The sequence below is a fragment of the Podarcis pityusensis genome (genome assembly GCF_964106645.2).
Source record: "Podarcis pityusensis genome assembly, chromosome: 2".
Classification (NCBI taxonomy): Eukaryota; Metazoa; Chordata; class Lepidosauria; order Squamata; family Lacertidae; genus Podarcis; species Podarcis pityusensis.
The window spans coordinates 41819901-41835153 of record NC_138029.1 but is presented as its reverse complement, the minus strand read 5'-3'; the positions used below and the strand labels follow the sequence as shown (position 1 = coordinate 41835153).

Below are 15253 nucleotides of genomic sequence, written 5' to 3'. Positions count from 1 at the left end.
TTTCTCCACTATCATTATGCATGATACTTTTCTCAAAGTACTGGCCTCAGATGATACTGCTATTTAAGAACTGTAGTTCTGAACTGTTACGTTTTTTTCTTTGTCATGTTTTGTACAGTAAGATGAAGTAGAATACTATGTGTGTGCTTTGAATGTTCAGGTCAGAAATGTGGGTCACAGAAATGTGGGATGCGCCAGTTTGTTTCCCTGGAGGGAGAAATGGCTATTGATGCTTGTCAGAATTCAGCAGTATTCTTTGGTTAACAGCATTAGAATCTATATACATGCGGAGGATGAAAAGCTATCGTGAATGCAGTTCATTCCTTCCTGTGTGGCACCTCAAAAGTTAGTAAAACAAATGCCTTCTTTGTAGTTGAGTGGCTGCAACATTGACTCAGATGCTAGCAGTGATCATCTGTTGAAGGAATGGGGGCTTTAACAGTCCTCTGGAAGGAAGCAGCTGACTAAATTTTAATTGTATTATTATTATTTTATTTTTCAAACTTTTGTAGGAATATGATTTAAGGGCAGTAAAAAATTATATATAATGAGTCCTATTGGCCTTTAAAAAAATTGAACTTGCTTTTGATATCTAAATTTATTGGTAATCTTAATGTATATTTATTGTAACTTGCTAAGAGGTTTTGATCAAGTGCTATATAAATCCTGTTAAATAAGAAAAATAAAACAGGAGGAACAAACGCTGCTTGGAATCGTGCACTACAGAGGGCTAAACTAGATGTGTTATGAGAGATTGCCTATGTTTAACATTTTAAAAAGCTTCAGTGATCTTGATTAGGGTCATAGCACTAGGGGGAGTGCTGACCAGGGCTCTTTGCAAGGAGCTTGCAAAAAATGCTTCTGCATTCTTTGCAGGTCGCTTCAAGGATTGACTGTGGAGTTCCCCATGAGGAAATCAGTAGCACAGTTTTTTTGTTTAATGTATTTTTTATTAAAGATTTCTTGGTTTATAAAAGTATGTGCAATGCCTTTTTTCAAGTTACATTTTCTACAGATCAGTTTCATTTGTTGAGACATTACTGTTATATTAGGAAGAAAAGGGGGGAAGAGGTGGAGGGGGCCATGGTGGGTGGGATCGGGTGGCGATGTTTCTATTTTACTTAACATATGCGTGGGGTTTTGTATCAGCGTCACTTGTGCAAGTTCTCTGCTAGAAATCAATAGCATAGTTGATACCAGGAAGCTTGAACTGAGCACCTCTCAGCACAACCAGGAGTCTACTTTAAGGTTGTGCACTGGCAACCATGTTTCCACCTGTCCTCAGCTGATGTCACATACCATGTCAGATTTGGAACAAGTTTTGTGTAGTATAAGGGAGATAGCAGGCTAAATTGGGACCCATGCTGGGCCTAATTGGGTCACAGTCTGGAGATTCCCCATACCTCTAGTAGAGCTTCTAGCCTCCATCAGCTATAGTGCTTTATCTATGCCTTCAATGTACTCTTGAAGTGCTACCCTATGTTTTTGTTGGCATGTCAAAGCAGTTCATTATCTTTGTGCTTCTGAACAGATAATGTTGTAGAGCTACTCTGCCAATTTCTATTCATTATTCAGGTGCTAGAGAAAGGGCAGTTTGAAACCTTTCAGCCTCTCACTGTCTGTAGGGCAGGAACAAACCTTTGCTCGGCTTAAATGGCTGACCAGACTTTACTTCTATGATCTTATTCAGTGGGTGATAGAAGTGTTAGTTACAGTAATTACAGGTTTTACCACCTGGCTGAAAAGCCAATGCCTGCTTTAAAATGTGATCATTTGCATATTCCTTAGCTGGATTTGTTCCAACTCCGTTAACCCTTCTTTGAATAGCATGGTACATTTTGGGTGTGTTTTTATTTTGTTTTCCCAAAAGTCGGATTCAATTTAAATGCAACAATGCATCTTCAGAGAACTCTTGATGGCCTGGTTCAACCCAGACTTAAGGTAAAGGTAAAGGGATCCCTGACCATTAGGTCCAGTCGTGACCGACTCTGGGGTTGCGGCGCTCATCTCGCTTTATTGGCCGAGGGAGCCGGCGTACAGCTTCTGGGTCATGTGGCCAGCATGACCCAGACTTAAAACATTTTAATTGCTGATAAAAAAAATATGCCAATCACCCATACTCATTTCTTTTGAGATGAATAGAAGGTGAGGTATAGTTCTACTTGTTGCTTTGGAATGCTGAGAGTCCTGGGGCTTGTCTGAAACCAGTAGGCCATATCAGGAGCTTCCTATTAAACACTCTGGATTTTGCAGGTGACCATGATCATGGACTGTGAAGAAATCCCTGAGTTCTCATGTCCAGAGGAAGAAACTGCATACTGGAAGGAGTTATCTTTGAAATATAAACAAAGGTATGGTTCTAGTAGTAGTATACTGAGTTTCATTTCTAGGTAGTTAATGCATTTAAATTGCTTTCTTTGAGGTAACCTTTTAAATGTCTGTCGCAGCAGTAAGAAGCAAGTGGTTGGAAGCCACGTGTCTTCAGCAAAGCTGTGAGCTATGTGCTCTGGGATGCAGGAATAGAATTTCTTTGTCAGTAGTGGCCTTGCACTGTTTGAAATCTGCCTTTGCAAACAATGGGGTCCTTTATCATCTCAAGAATGCTGCTGATTGCTGCCTTTGGCAGATTGTCTCATGCTTCACTGTGGGGTTAAACTGTATATCTTTTAAAGTTCTAGTTTTACTGAAGTTTAGTTTAGGTACAGTGCAGCCTAATTTTGGTAAATAAGGTCGTTCTGAGATTATAGGAGCTTCTGACTCCCTCTAGTGATTAGGATGCTGTTTAAGCCTCTGATTCTTGTATATTGCATGATAGCAGCCCAGCACATGCGTGATCTGAATGAATTCAGTTTCCTGCCTGAATACTGGTATGGAATGAAAGACAAAGACAGCCATTATGGGCTACCAGAACCCCCCCCCCCCAGATTAGATAGATAGTAGATTCATTGTTCTGACTTGGTGGGTAATTTTTGTATAGTCTTGTAGTCTTGTTAGCTTCTTCTTGCCTAGAGCAGTATGGTTTGAAAAAGGAAAGGAAAAAAAAGCAGTGATGTTGGCTTCCTGAACAAGGTGTGTGGTGTGAGTTTTTAAGGAGTTAACACAGGGATGGGTAGAAACTACTCTATTGGGAAATTTGCGGGGGATTGGCAGTGGTTTTCAATTTTTATTTTTTTTAGCAATAGCAAAAAGGATTCAACAGCATCCTCAGATTATTAGTACCTTGTTTATTCATCACTTTTAAGAGTCTCAAAGTGACTTAGTTTTTTATCTAAAGGCACTCATCCAGTAATATTGTAAAAAAGTTGAAGCCTACTGTACCCAAATAAAATATTAACACCACAAACAGGCCAGAAAACATACCACAGTATTATCCCAATTAATCAAAAGCCTGGGCAAATAGGAATGTCTTAGCCTGGTGTCTGAAAGCTGACAGTGATGGTGCTAGGTTTTCATAGGGAGAGGATTCCACAAATGGATAGCAACCCTTGAAAAATCCCATTCTCAGGTTGTCACCCTCTATACCTCCCTCTGAAGAGGCACACAGAGAGGGGCCTCTGAAAATCCCTGGGTTTGGGTAAGTTCATACAAGGAGAAGTGGTCCCTAAAGTATTGCGGGTTCTGAGCAGCATAAGGCTCTATAGGTCAAAACCCACACTTTGAATTGCACTCAGAAACTAACTGTTAGCCAATGTAGTCAGGCCAGATCGGTCTTACTATGTTCAGACCATCTGATCCCAGTCAAGTCAACAATCTAGCTGCTCAATTTTGCAATTTTGTAAACTGGCTGCAGTTTACAAATACCTTTCAGTGGTTACCCAGATGTGGGCAACAGAAGCTAGGCCAGGGGTTGCAAGCTTTTTTGGAGCAGTGGGCAGTTTTTGAATTTTGAGAATGCTCTGGGCACCCTGCATAAATGGCATGGCATAACCCAAAATTAGAGTACATTCATGATTAATCTTTCCCCATATTTATATTTCTGTACTAGAAACAGCTTAACCTGTTCCATTTCAGCTTGTCATACAGATGTTAAAGGCATATATTAGCAAACTACTTAAATGCTAATGTATTTAAGTGGTAAATAAATTGTTTAAATAAAATAAATACAAACCCTGATTTTCCACAGTGTCAACCCTAAACCAAAGCCTACGCTGCCTCATTAAACTTGAAGAGACTTGCTTCTGAGTAGACTTGTAGACCATTGTATAGTAAATTAACTATACAGTGAATTGTGAATGAGTGCAGGAGACATGCCTAAGCCTCTTTGCAAAGCCTTCACTTTTGCCTTTTGCAGGGACAGGATTCTTTAACATCCAGCCACACTTACTGTAGTAATATGTTTAGAAAATAACTTATAGGGAGAGCCAGTGTGGTGTAGTGGTTAGGAGCAGTGGACTCGTAATCTGGTGAACCGGGTTCTTGCCTCCACTCCCCCACATGCAGCTGCTGGGTGACCTTGGACTAGTCACACTTCTTTGAAGTATCTCAGCCTCACTCACCTCACAGAGTGTTTGTTGTGGGAGAGGAAGGGAAAGGAGATTGTTAGCTGCTTTGAGACTCCTTAGGGTAGTGGTAAAGCGGGATGTGGTAAAGCGGGATATCAAATCCAAACTCCTCCTCCTCCACCACCTGATTTCAGGTGAATTCACCACAGGAAAGATGGATTCTGGTTGCTAGGGGAAAAGGAAGGGCAAACTACAAATATTCCACTGGTTGGGAGAGTAAGTTAGATGCAAGAGAAGTGCACTAAAGGGGAGGCGGAAACAGCAGCTCTCTGGGGCCCCAGGGATTTCTACTGCTTGGTGTCCAAACAACTTGTTTATTAATCTCTTTATTAACTTTAAACAGTATAGCATCACAAGAGACACAGTATTTTGAATAAGCAAGTGTCTCAAGTGACACAAAGGATTCTATTGTTTGGAAGATTATTTTTTTCTTTCTATGGGGATGCACATAGATAGTGTGCAGCAGTTCTTTCAGTAGGCTTTCAGCAAGAATCGTGGTTAACCTCCACACAATAATCCTTCACATAATCCAGCAGTAAAAACTTTTGGTCCTTTTGAGGGTCACTGGGAAGAAGTAGTTATGGGCTTGCTAATACCATATTGACAGGATGGAGGCATGGTTGGAGTAATGCCTCACTCATCATCACCATTCTTCTTACAGTTTCCAGGAGGCCCGTGACGAGCTGGCAGAATTTCAGGAGGGCAGCAGAGAACTGGAAGCAGAGTTGGAGGCTCAGCTGGTACAGGCTGAACAGAGGAACCGGGACTTGCAAGCAGACAACCAAAGATTAAAGCAAGAAGTGGAAACTTTAAAGGTACAACTGCATCTGTTAGCAGTGTTGGTGGAGGCAAATCTGGAATAGGAAATTATCGTTGCATTTATAGCTCACTTCATTATCAAGACATTGTTCTAAAGCTACACTTAGGTTTCAGGGCCAGTTAATTGTGGCCTATCCTTTCTCTTATTTTTATAGTCTCTTAGCCCACCAGATTTTCAAAAGTCACTGGAAAGTGAGCAGCCTAACAAGCCTTGGAGCTTAAAACTAGTGCTCAATGTCTATTAAAGGGCTTTTAAGAGTGAACATTGGTGTATTCAAATGCCTTTTACACGTGAAAGGACTGCTCGGTGCTATGAGTACACTGCATTGCTGTTGGCAGCACTCTGGTTGCAAGGCTATAAGAGTTTAGTTGCAGTTCAAAGACACAGTGAACTGCCATACTGCCTTGACATGCTTCTGGAGAATTGCATTCTCTCCCATAAACCTAAAGGTACTGTAACTTGGATCTTCTGTAGTAAGAGTACTTGGTTACTTACAACCATCCAGTATAATGAAAAAACATGCTTGCTTTATGGTCTTAGATGAGGGCTTGAGCATACTGTATCCACTACACCCCTTAAGACGAGCTGTCCCTATCAATATGAACCTCTTACCTGAGGGGCTCTTTTGTAGCTACACATCTCATATGTGAATTTGCTTTTCAGAAATGTGGTAGGCGTTGAGGAGAAAAAGAGAAGAAAATTGGTTAAGTCCTGCTGGGTGTGACTTGGTCTGCTTGTATAGGCTAGGTAGTCTGTAAATGTATCTGCAAATATGAATGTGTGTTTGAGGAAGCAGCACAGGGGGTAGCAGGAATGCTTCTAAATCACTTTGTTAATTTCAAAGCAGCAGAATACTTAATACTCTTGTGCTTTCAGGAGAAGCTTGAGCACCAGTATTCACAAAGCTACAAGCAAGTGTCTTTGTTGGAGGATGACTTGAGTCAGACCCGGGCAATTAAAGACCAGCTGCATAAATATGTGAGAGAGCTAGAGCAATCCAATGATGACCTTGAGCGTGCTAAGAGGTAAGGGTCATGGTGTTGGGTGGTAGTCTATTCCCTTCCTGAGACAGATAACTCCTTATATTGCCTTGCTGCTCAGGTTTTTGTTTCAGTAGCTTCCAAAGAACCTTGTATGCTATAAATAGTGAATTGATACTGATGCAGTTGTGTAACTAAAACATCTACAGTGCTTATCATATTTCCAAAACATCTTTTATGTGGTAGCCTCTTGGGTTAGCAAAAAATATGATTGAATTTTGAAGCATTAATGTAAAACACGCAATGACTATAATTTCCATTTATACAACAAATTATTTTGCACAGTCCCCATAAAAATATATATGTATGTGTGTAGTGTTTGTGCCTGGTTGGACTGATTCTCTCCAGAAGGATAAATTAGCATTCAGAATGTGCTGTGAGGAAAGTGGTCAATGATTTCTGCTACATCTACAGCCCACAGGATCAGGTTGGCACCAAATGTGCCAAAAATATTATTTTATTTTATTTATGGTTAAGTATATATAATAGTTAAATGTTGTACATCATGAATAGGAGCCGCAAATATCTTTAAAATGAAATCCTGCTCTCAGGGGTTTAGGGCATCCTTGCAAATAAATTCAGAAAGTTTGCTGACCACAAACTAACCATGGCTTATAATACGATAGTTTTAGAAGTGACTCTTGAATGTGCACTGAAGAGCTGTATCCTCTGTTTTTCTCTGTGTGTGTCTAGGGCCACAATTGTTTCCTTGGAAGACTTTGAACAAAGACTGAATCAGGCCATTGAGAGAAATGCCTTTTTGGAAAGCGAGTTAGATGACAAGGAATCTCTGCTAGTTTCTGTACAAAGGCTGAAGGATGAAGCAAGAGGTATTGCTAAATTAATGCTTAGTTAATGAAGATGGAATCTGGTTGTGAAGGAATAAATAGGAACTTTTAGAATGAACCGTGGGTACAAATGTAAGCCAAATTGTAATATATTGTCATATCGTGAAGTTTAGCTGGCAATATATTATGATGTTGGAAAGCAGGTATTTCCTAGCCATACTGGGAGGTTCATAGAAACAGTAAAAGGGCTTTGAACTACTACTGGTTTCCAAGCACCAAACAGCCAGGTGGGTGCCTGGAAAGTTCACACAAGGTATTTTGAGAGATGGGTGGCGTTGCCCACCTATCAATCATGTGATGTCGTCATGATGTCATGTCATATTTGGCTTACAAGGCTGATCCTGATAAGGATTTGACCTGTGGAGGCAAATAGGTTTCCCAGCCATGCTTTATGTAGTGGCTATCATATTTCAGAACACGAATCAATGATCTGTTGGACATCAGCAGACCAGATTTGATGAGGAAATACATATTAAGTAACTTTGAAACCCATCTGTACTTATGTAATCTCCTTTGGAAATCCCTGACTTATGGAACATTTCTCGGAAGAGGCTTCAGCAGTATGTAGATAAAGGCATGTCTGGCACCTTCAGCATTCTTTCTGTGGCATCCCTGTGAGGCTCAGGAGCCCAGTTATGTCACCCCTTGCCTGCAGAGCTGGCAGCCACTCACCGTTTTTCAAACACGCTTCCTTGTAGAGTGTTCCCTTAGCCTCCTCTCCCCTCTCCTTGGGAGTCGTCTGGGCAGCCGCTGCTGCCGCCCCTGGTCTCTTGGGTTGCTCTCCTTCCACAAAGAGGAAGGGAAGGGAATAGACTCCTTCTTCATGCTGCCCCACAAGGTCCTGGGACTTGTCTGTCCATTCCCAACATCAAGGGCTGGTGGACTGGCTGACTGGGCTCCCTTGCCTGCTTGCTTGCTTGCTTTGAGGCAGCCTCAGCTCCTGGCAACCAGTACCTGGCAAGACACTAAAAAGACCTTGCTGTGCCATTCTGCACAGACTTCTTGTCTCTCCCTGTTGTGGTGTGCTGCCTGCACTTATAATTTGGTAAAATAAAATAAGAGTGTGTATATTTTATAGACTTGGGTTCTTTTGACGTTTCAACAAAAATTGTCTTTTCCACAATGGAAGTGTGAGGTGCTATTCAAAATATGAATATGCTGTGTCAGCCAAGCAGATGCTTGATTGCCAAGGAGTACATTTATAAAAGCTAGTGGGAGGAGGGAGGTGAATTTACCTGATGGGCAGTTTGCCTTTGCTTAAGGGTTATTAGTTATGCTACTTCTGTGTAACTTGCATTGATGGACAATGGAAATTGTTCATTATTGACGTCAAGCTTTAGTTCAAAGGAAGTCTTGTCCAAGTTAGGGTTTGAGATCAAGTCATGCAGCTCCAGCCAACGTTCTGTTTGTGTCTCATTTGGCCTTCACAAACCTACTCAGAGATGGTAGGAATCTCCAGAGAAATGAGTACAACAGAAGTTGGAGGGTAAGGTGGATGTGTTCTCTGTGTTATGGGACACATCTGCAATATATTCTTCTTCAAACTTACAGATTTAAGACAAGAATTAGCAGTACGGGAAAGGCAACAGGAAGTGACCAGGAAGTCAGCGCCTAGTTCCCCAACCTTGGACTGTGAGAAGATGGATTCAGCTGTCCAAGCATCACTCTCACTGCCAGCAACACCTGTTGGGAAAAGCTGTGAGAACAGCTTTCCCTCTCCAAAAGGTAGAACACAATACACATGTTATGCTCTGAATGTTCTACTGTTTACATTGTGTGTGAATGTAGAACTTGCACAGTTCTTGCACAGCTGTAGTAATGTGGGCCAGTCTCAGAGTAGAAGTTAAAGAACAAATTTTGAGCCATATACAGCAACAAAGATTTACTTGTGTATTAATTAAGACTTATTTTTTTCCACCTGGCCTGGGAGGGTGTGACCGTGACTGACTTCAGCTACAAAAGCTGAGGCTGCTGAAAGAATCTTGAGCGGGTTTTTTGTGGTGTGTATGTGTTTCTGGGGTTTTTTTATATCTTTATTTTGTATCTTATTTATGTGGAAATCGTTCAGTTTGGTTGTATACTTTTTGATGTTTTGTTTCTTTTTTTATGACTACTTTTGTTACATTTTTTAATAAGGTGCCTTGAGCATGTTTTTAACTTTGTAAAGGTGGCATACAAATAAAATGGTTGATTATTTTTCCATTGCTTCTTGTTTTTGTTATAAAATCCTATCCCATATAATGGCAATGTAGATATTTGAAGATTGTGAGATAAGGTTTTAGGGAACTGACTGAGATAGTTGGTCTTCATAAATATGTGTAGTGGTGATATTTTCCCAGAGAGCAACTGTTCTTAGGGGCCGGGGAACATGAGTGGTCATGCTCTTCATTTTCCTTTTTTGTTCATATGTACATCCATGTGACTAGTCTCTTGTCTTTTCCCTTCTGCAGCTCTTCCCAACGGTTTTGGTACCAGTCCCCTTACTCCCTCAGCCAGAATATCTGCGCTCAATATTGTAGGTGATCTCCTAAGGAAAGTTGGGGTAAGAGCCTTTCATTACCATGCATGACTTATTTATTCTCTCTTTCAGAGTTCCAGGCTATGTTTAAAGTAGCCTAGGACTTTTCATTGATACTGTTGCATACTGATTCTGTCACATTCTTTGTTATGAGATGAACTGTAAACAAGGATGCTAATTGAAACAAATACATTGTTAATAGCATTGTGAATGAAGGTATCTGCTTCAAAATGTTTGAGCCAACTCTCTCTCTCTCTCTCTCTCTCTGTGTGTGTGTGTGTGTGTGTGTGAGAGAGAGAGAGAGAGAGAGAGAGAGAGTTGGAATTAGTTCTCTTGGGAACCAAAGTGTGTGCTGCTGGCTTACTCACCCTAGATAGTGGCAAGCTGTTGTTGTCTTCTCTCTACCCCTCTCTCACCCTGCCCATTGCAGAATTCAGAATGCATATATGTGTGTGTGTGTGTGTGCATTGAGGAGTGCAAAAGTGGATGGGCAATGCTTAATGAAATCATAGAGCATTTATCTCACAAATCCCATTAAAGAGGTTAGCTGGTTAGCTCAGAGTATCCCCCCATAGTCTGTTGTCTCTCCAGTCACATCCCAGCTCTGATGGTTATTTGCATATTCTTCTAGTATTTCTACTTTCCTGTAACAAATGCCTCTAGTTCTTACCTTTTTTGCCAGCTGCTCCCAGCTTTTCCAAGATTTCCTCATAAAATGATGCAAATTTCAATTTCTACTATTTTTAACATTTTGAAGGGCATTTTGGCTTTTCAATAAGGGAGTTCTCCTCTGAAGAATTCTGTCCTGAATTTGGGAATCCATGTTCTATTCAAGAGCAGACTTTTCAAATCAGCTTCTCTTACTAAGAATGTGACATAAGTGGAATCGGAAGATTGACTGGCTGCCCTGAGTCATTGCTCCATCTTATATTTTGTTGAATCTGCTGATGTTGATTCTGTTTCTCCTAAACCCTCATTAAGGCAAATTACTTTAAATAAAAAGCTCTGTTATCTACTTCTTTCTCAGGCCTTGGAATCGAAATTAGCTGCTTGTAGAAACTTTGCGAAGGACCAGGCATCGCGGAAATCTTACATTTCAGGGAACATAAACAGCAGCATGATAAACAGCAATGGCATGAAGTTCTGTCATTCAGGACACACGACATTCTATGACAAAGCGTAAGTTCTGGTTGTGCTCGATGTTTCAGGGATGTAGTTTGTATGCTAATAGACAAAAGCTTCCAACCTTTGGCCTATGGACATATTTCCTGTGGATATAGGGTGCAACTTAAGGAAGCCCATCATCTACAGGCCTCTTGTTAAGCCCAGAGAACAGGATACCTTGACCCTCTGAGGATGCGAATCTGAGCTTTCATGTTCTCCAGTTTGGCACCTAAGCTGTAGCACTAGGAAGCTGGCTTGGCAACCTTCAAGAAATTGTAGTGGGCCCTTTAGAGTGTTCTGTACAGTTGGGGAAAGGAGTTAATAGCAAATAGTGGAACATCACTCAAAATAAGCAAGGCATCATGAGGTCAGATTTGTTTGGCTTACTGTGACACTTCATGCTTTGGTTTCTTTCCAAGAGTTAAGTGAAGTTTGTTAAGTAAGAAACAACCTAGCCTTCACATGCCATCAGTGAAACTCAGGAGTATTCCATCATGGCTACCTCGTATGTCTAACAGAATGTTGTAGTAATGGTGGTGAGCTGAACTCCCACCCTCATATTTGTTGGACCATTTGTCCCCTTGGGAAAATGAATATGTTTTCCATTAGATTTCAAGATGGACAGAAGAAAATTTTGTGGGTAGTGGTTGGCTTGGACTCACTTTACTTCTTAGAATGAGGAGGCAGAGGGTTTAGGGTCAACAGGACCTTTTTTTTCCTGAGTGTTAACTGTCATGCCGTTGTGGATGTTTTGATTTAGGTAAGATCATGAAGGGGAAGGGTTGGGTTAACTCACCCATTCCTGCACAAAGTTGTCCTGATCCAAATTTTTATTTTTTAAACTATAGGGCAGTGGTGGGAAATAGAATTTGGCTGGTAAGCCAGATCCTTAGCTCCCCCATCCGCAGTGGGACACTTTGACAGCTGCAGTGTCAAAGTCCTGCCCACTTGTCAATCACTTGATATCACAATGTCAGGTGACCCATTTTTCCTAGGCAACACAGCTCAAAGTCAAACTGTGTCGCCAAGCAAGATTGCAGCGAGGCTTGAAGTTGGTGCTGATCAGCCAAATTTAACAGGTGCTGCATACAAGCCCCACTTGCCAAAGAGTAGTTGGGAGTATATTCTAAGGCTCCTGGTTATTCCTTTCTCTTGCATCGTTACCTCATATATGGCATCATATATGATGGCAGGTGGGCATGGCTTAGGAGAAATGGCTTACAGGCCATATTAAGGACTCCTAGCAGAACAAATTAGCCTGTGGGCTGGAGTTTTCTCAACCACTGCCGTAGAGAATGTGAAGGACTACAGAGTTTCTCTTCCTCTGTCATATCAAGTACAGGAAGACAAACTTGTTAATGTTTGAAATGATACACACTCTTGGTAATTTCATTATAAAATGTAAGGTAAGCGAGCCCTTTCCACTCTTTCCACTGAGAGAACTTTCTCAGAAATTTCTTCTGCTCTTTCCCAATTTGGGCAAAAATTATTCTAGCCTTTTATGCCCCTCCCCTGCAAATGGGCAAAAAGAGCTGTGCCAAAAATATTGGTCCAGCTCTAGTTAAGAGCTGTTTGTTTCAAAGGTTTCGGGAGCTATGCTGCCTTGAGCATTTGTGAGGTTTTAAATAGTGTATGGTCAACCATGTTCCTAATCTTTTTGCAGAGATTTGGAGCCACTGCAAAGAAAGCCCTGCCCTATGCCACCTTTCCCCATACTTTGGATTGTGGAGGATCAGGGTCATCCTTAAATTATCCTGCACAGAGATTGTTTAGGTGACATAAACAGGGAGTTAGGCAATGAAGTTGTTGCAAAACTGAAGTGTTATGTTCCATGCAGCCTGCACCAGTTGCAATCTAACAGCTGCATTTCTGGTACCTTTTTCAAAAGCAGTCCCTGACAGACCTCAAGACAGCAGTCTAACCTAGATGTGACTAAGTGTGATTAGGGCAAAGTGTGGTACATAATTCATGTGCAAAACTAAATCCACATAAGCAGCTGAGTCCTTCAGAAGTTTGGGAGGGGAAAGGGAAAGTAGAAGCTCTGCTGGCTGCCTTTGTGCCTGGCTTAATGATGTTTTCTGTATAGCTTACAGACCAAGCTGCATCTTTGCCATTTGCACAAAGGTGGGATAGGAAATTGCTTGTGGATACACTTAGTCTCAATGTGAATTGGGTGTGCCTTCAATGTGTGATTTGCTTCTCATGGTCATGAATCCAGAGGCAAGCCTCTTAAAACCCACGCTTGCTATCTTGAGCCATACTGTGAACAGTAAGCAGATTGTAAGGTAGGAAAGGGTCACTCCATGCTGGGCTGCATGCTGGGCTGGTTTGTGTAATGCAACATGCAGTTGACCCGCTGGAAGTATTCATGATTTGTGTATATTTTGTATTATTCCTCTATTGCTGCATCAGTCATCGTCTCACGTCTCTTTTCAGGTCCTTTGTGCTTTTTATCAGTTTAAGCTCATCTTATATTGGCTTAGTTTTTGTTGCCCTCTCCTCTTTTTGCTTTCTGCTCATCCCTTCATTTAGAACACCCTGGCTTTCCTCTTACAAGTCTCTCTCCAAAATTCTCTTCAGGTTTTCCCAAGTCTCATTCTGCACTTTTGCAGAAATGATTTCTTTCTATTTGGTCCTCTTATTTTTTTTTTTTTTTTTTGCCAGTCCCTGACCTCACCTTGCACTATGCCATATCCTATTCAGTGCAGACCTCCCTGTTGTTTATAGTAACTAGTACAGAACTGAAACAACAGAATTGGTAAACAGTACTGTTAGGCAGCTGCAGTCCTACTTTTGGGCAGTGGTTAGGGGATTCTTGCAGCTTGTCTCTTGAAGAATATGTCTAACAGAGATCTGGTGATCCTGTCTTCAAGGTAGTGCTGGGGAACAAATAACAACGACAAGCTATATCCCATGAAGCAGACACACAGGGTTTTCTTGAGCAGCAAGCAGGGAGGTATTCAAGTTCTTCAGGAGTGTGCAGAGAAGAGTCAAAGGCAACACTTCTTTTCTCAGTTCCTTCTGCTTTTGGCCCCGATGTTGACACTCTGTGGCCTTGCATACTGTCCGTCTTCCTTTGCTGCTTCTCCTTGTCTCTCCCCCACCCTCCCTTTCAGTCCACCTGCGATTATTTATTTATTTATTTATTTATTTGCATATTGTTAAGCCCTTCTGAGTAATTGTGAATTGGCTACCATCTTATTGCTATGCTGGCTAGGGCTGAGTATAGCTTATCATGGCATGGAAAGTGAGCTTAGGCATGCTCTTTTTTCTCCTTCTCCCCTGTTTGTTTGTTTCTTTCTTTCTCTCTCTCTCTCTCTCTTTCTCTAGCCCCTGTAGTCTTCTCCCTGCCCCCAATTGTCGCTGGATCCTGAAACAGCCACGCATGTTTATGGACCCAACCCAATCTGCTGCTGCTGCTGCCTTATGAATGGCCTATGGTTGGGTGGTGGGACTGATTGAGGTAACTCACACATTGCTCTATTGCTGGCTTTGCCGCTGTTCTGCTAGTAGCAATTGTTTACACTGTTGACACTCTATGGTGCATTGGAATTGAGTGGCTATTAAACTGGGGTGTGGTGGGTACTGTCCTACCTAGTGACATGCAGGAACAACTTGTTAAGGGCTTCTTATATGGAAAGTTAACTTAAGTCATTTGTTGAAACTTGAAGCCAAGTGAGCTTAAGTGAAGTTGGAAATTGTGACTGAACCAGAGAATAAACCAGTTATTCATGTCCTTGTAATGCTGAAAATTGGTGGTGGCTGATAAGTGGCTGAGATGACTTCATGCAAACTCGTCTTTTGAGCTTGTTAGACTAGGGATGAGGAACCATAGGCCTGTGGGGTATATGTCATCCCTAAGACCTCCCCATCTGGCCTACGGTGTTCCCTTCCCTGCTACAATTAAATATGAAAAAAGGCTTTTCCCAGAGCATTTCAGTTTGACACAGCTAGGAAGGAAAGTGTTAATACTCCCTTTGCACCAAAACACCCTGTGCTCTGCAATTAAACTTGATAAATAGCCTTCTGTTGCCATCAGGAGAAGGTTTTTCTCAAGCCTAATTGTTGTGATGGTCTGTCACAGCCCATTTGCAATCTCCAGAAAATCCATCCCTCCTCCAGGAGTTGGGCTTCAAAAACCCCAAAATACTGTTTTCAAGCCAAGTTGGCTGGGGGAGTGAATGCATGTGATATGATGGCAGGTGTGTGTATGCAATCCTTGGAGGGTTTATATCTCATCCTGCTTTAGATCTCATTGCCAAGAGTACAATTGCTTGCATTGTAGTAGCACACGTTTCTATTGCAGAATGAGAGCACCATCAGCAGAGCACACTTTAGATCCCAGCCCAAGCCAGAATTCC

The 15253-nt window shown here is 41.6% G+C and overlaps 1 protein-coding gene across 6 annotated transcripts in view; it reads left to right on the top strand.

The window, feature by feature from the left end:
• NDEL1 (nudE neurodevelopment protein 1 like 1) overlaps positions 1-15253 on the top strand; it is a 47573-nt gene that overhangs the window by 25116 nt on the left and 7204 nt on the right. For 4 of the 6 annotated variants that reach the window (XR_013982468.1, XR_013982469.1, XR_013982470.1 and 1 more), the window contains exons 2-9: positions 2254-2351; positions 5164-5317; positions 6199-6347; positions 7056-7192; positions 8762-8935; positions 9661-9752; positions 10756-10907; positions 14223-14355. Coding sequence is in view for 3 of the 6 variants with exons in the window: in XM_080993966.1 (XP_080850092.1) it covers positions 2254-2351; positions 5164-5317; positions 6199-6347; positions 7056-7192; positions 8762-8935; positions 9661-9752; positions 10756-10907; positions 14223-14322 (1056 nt within the window). In the remaining 3 variants the exon portion in view is untranslated. The remainder of the gene's footprint in view (positions 1-2253; positions 2352-5163; positions 5318-6198; positions 6348-7055; positions 7193-8761; positions 8936-9660; positions 9753-10755; positions 10908-14222; positions 14356-15253) is intronic. The other 2 variants (XM_080993968.1, XM_080993967.1) reach the window with 1 other exon arrangement.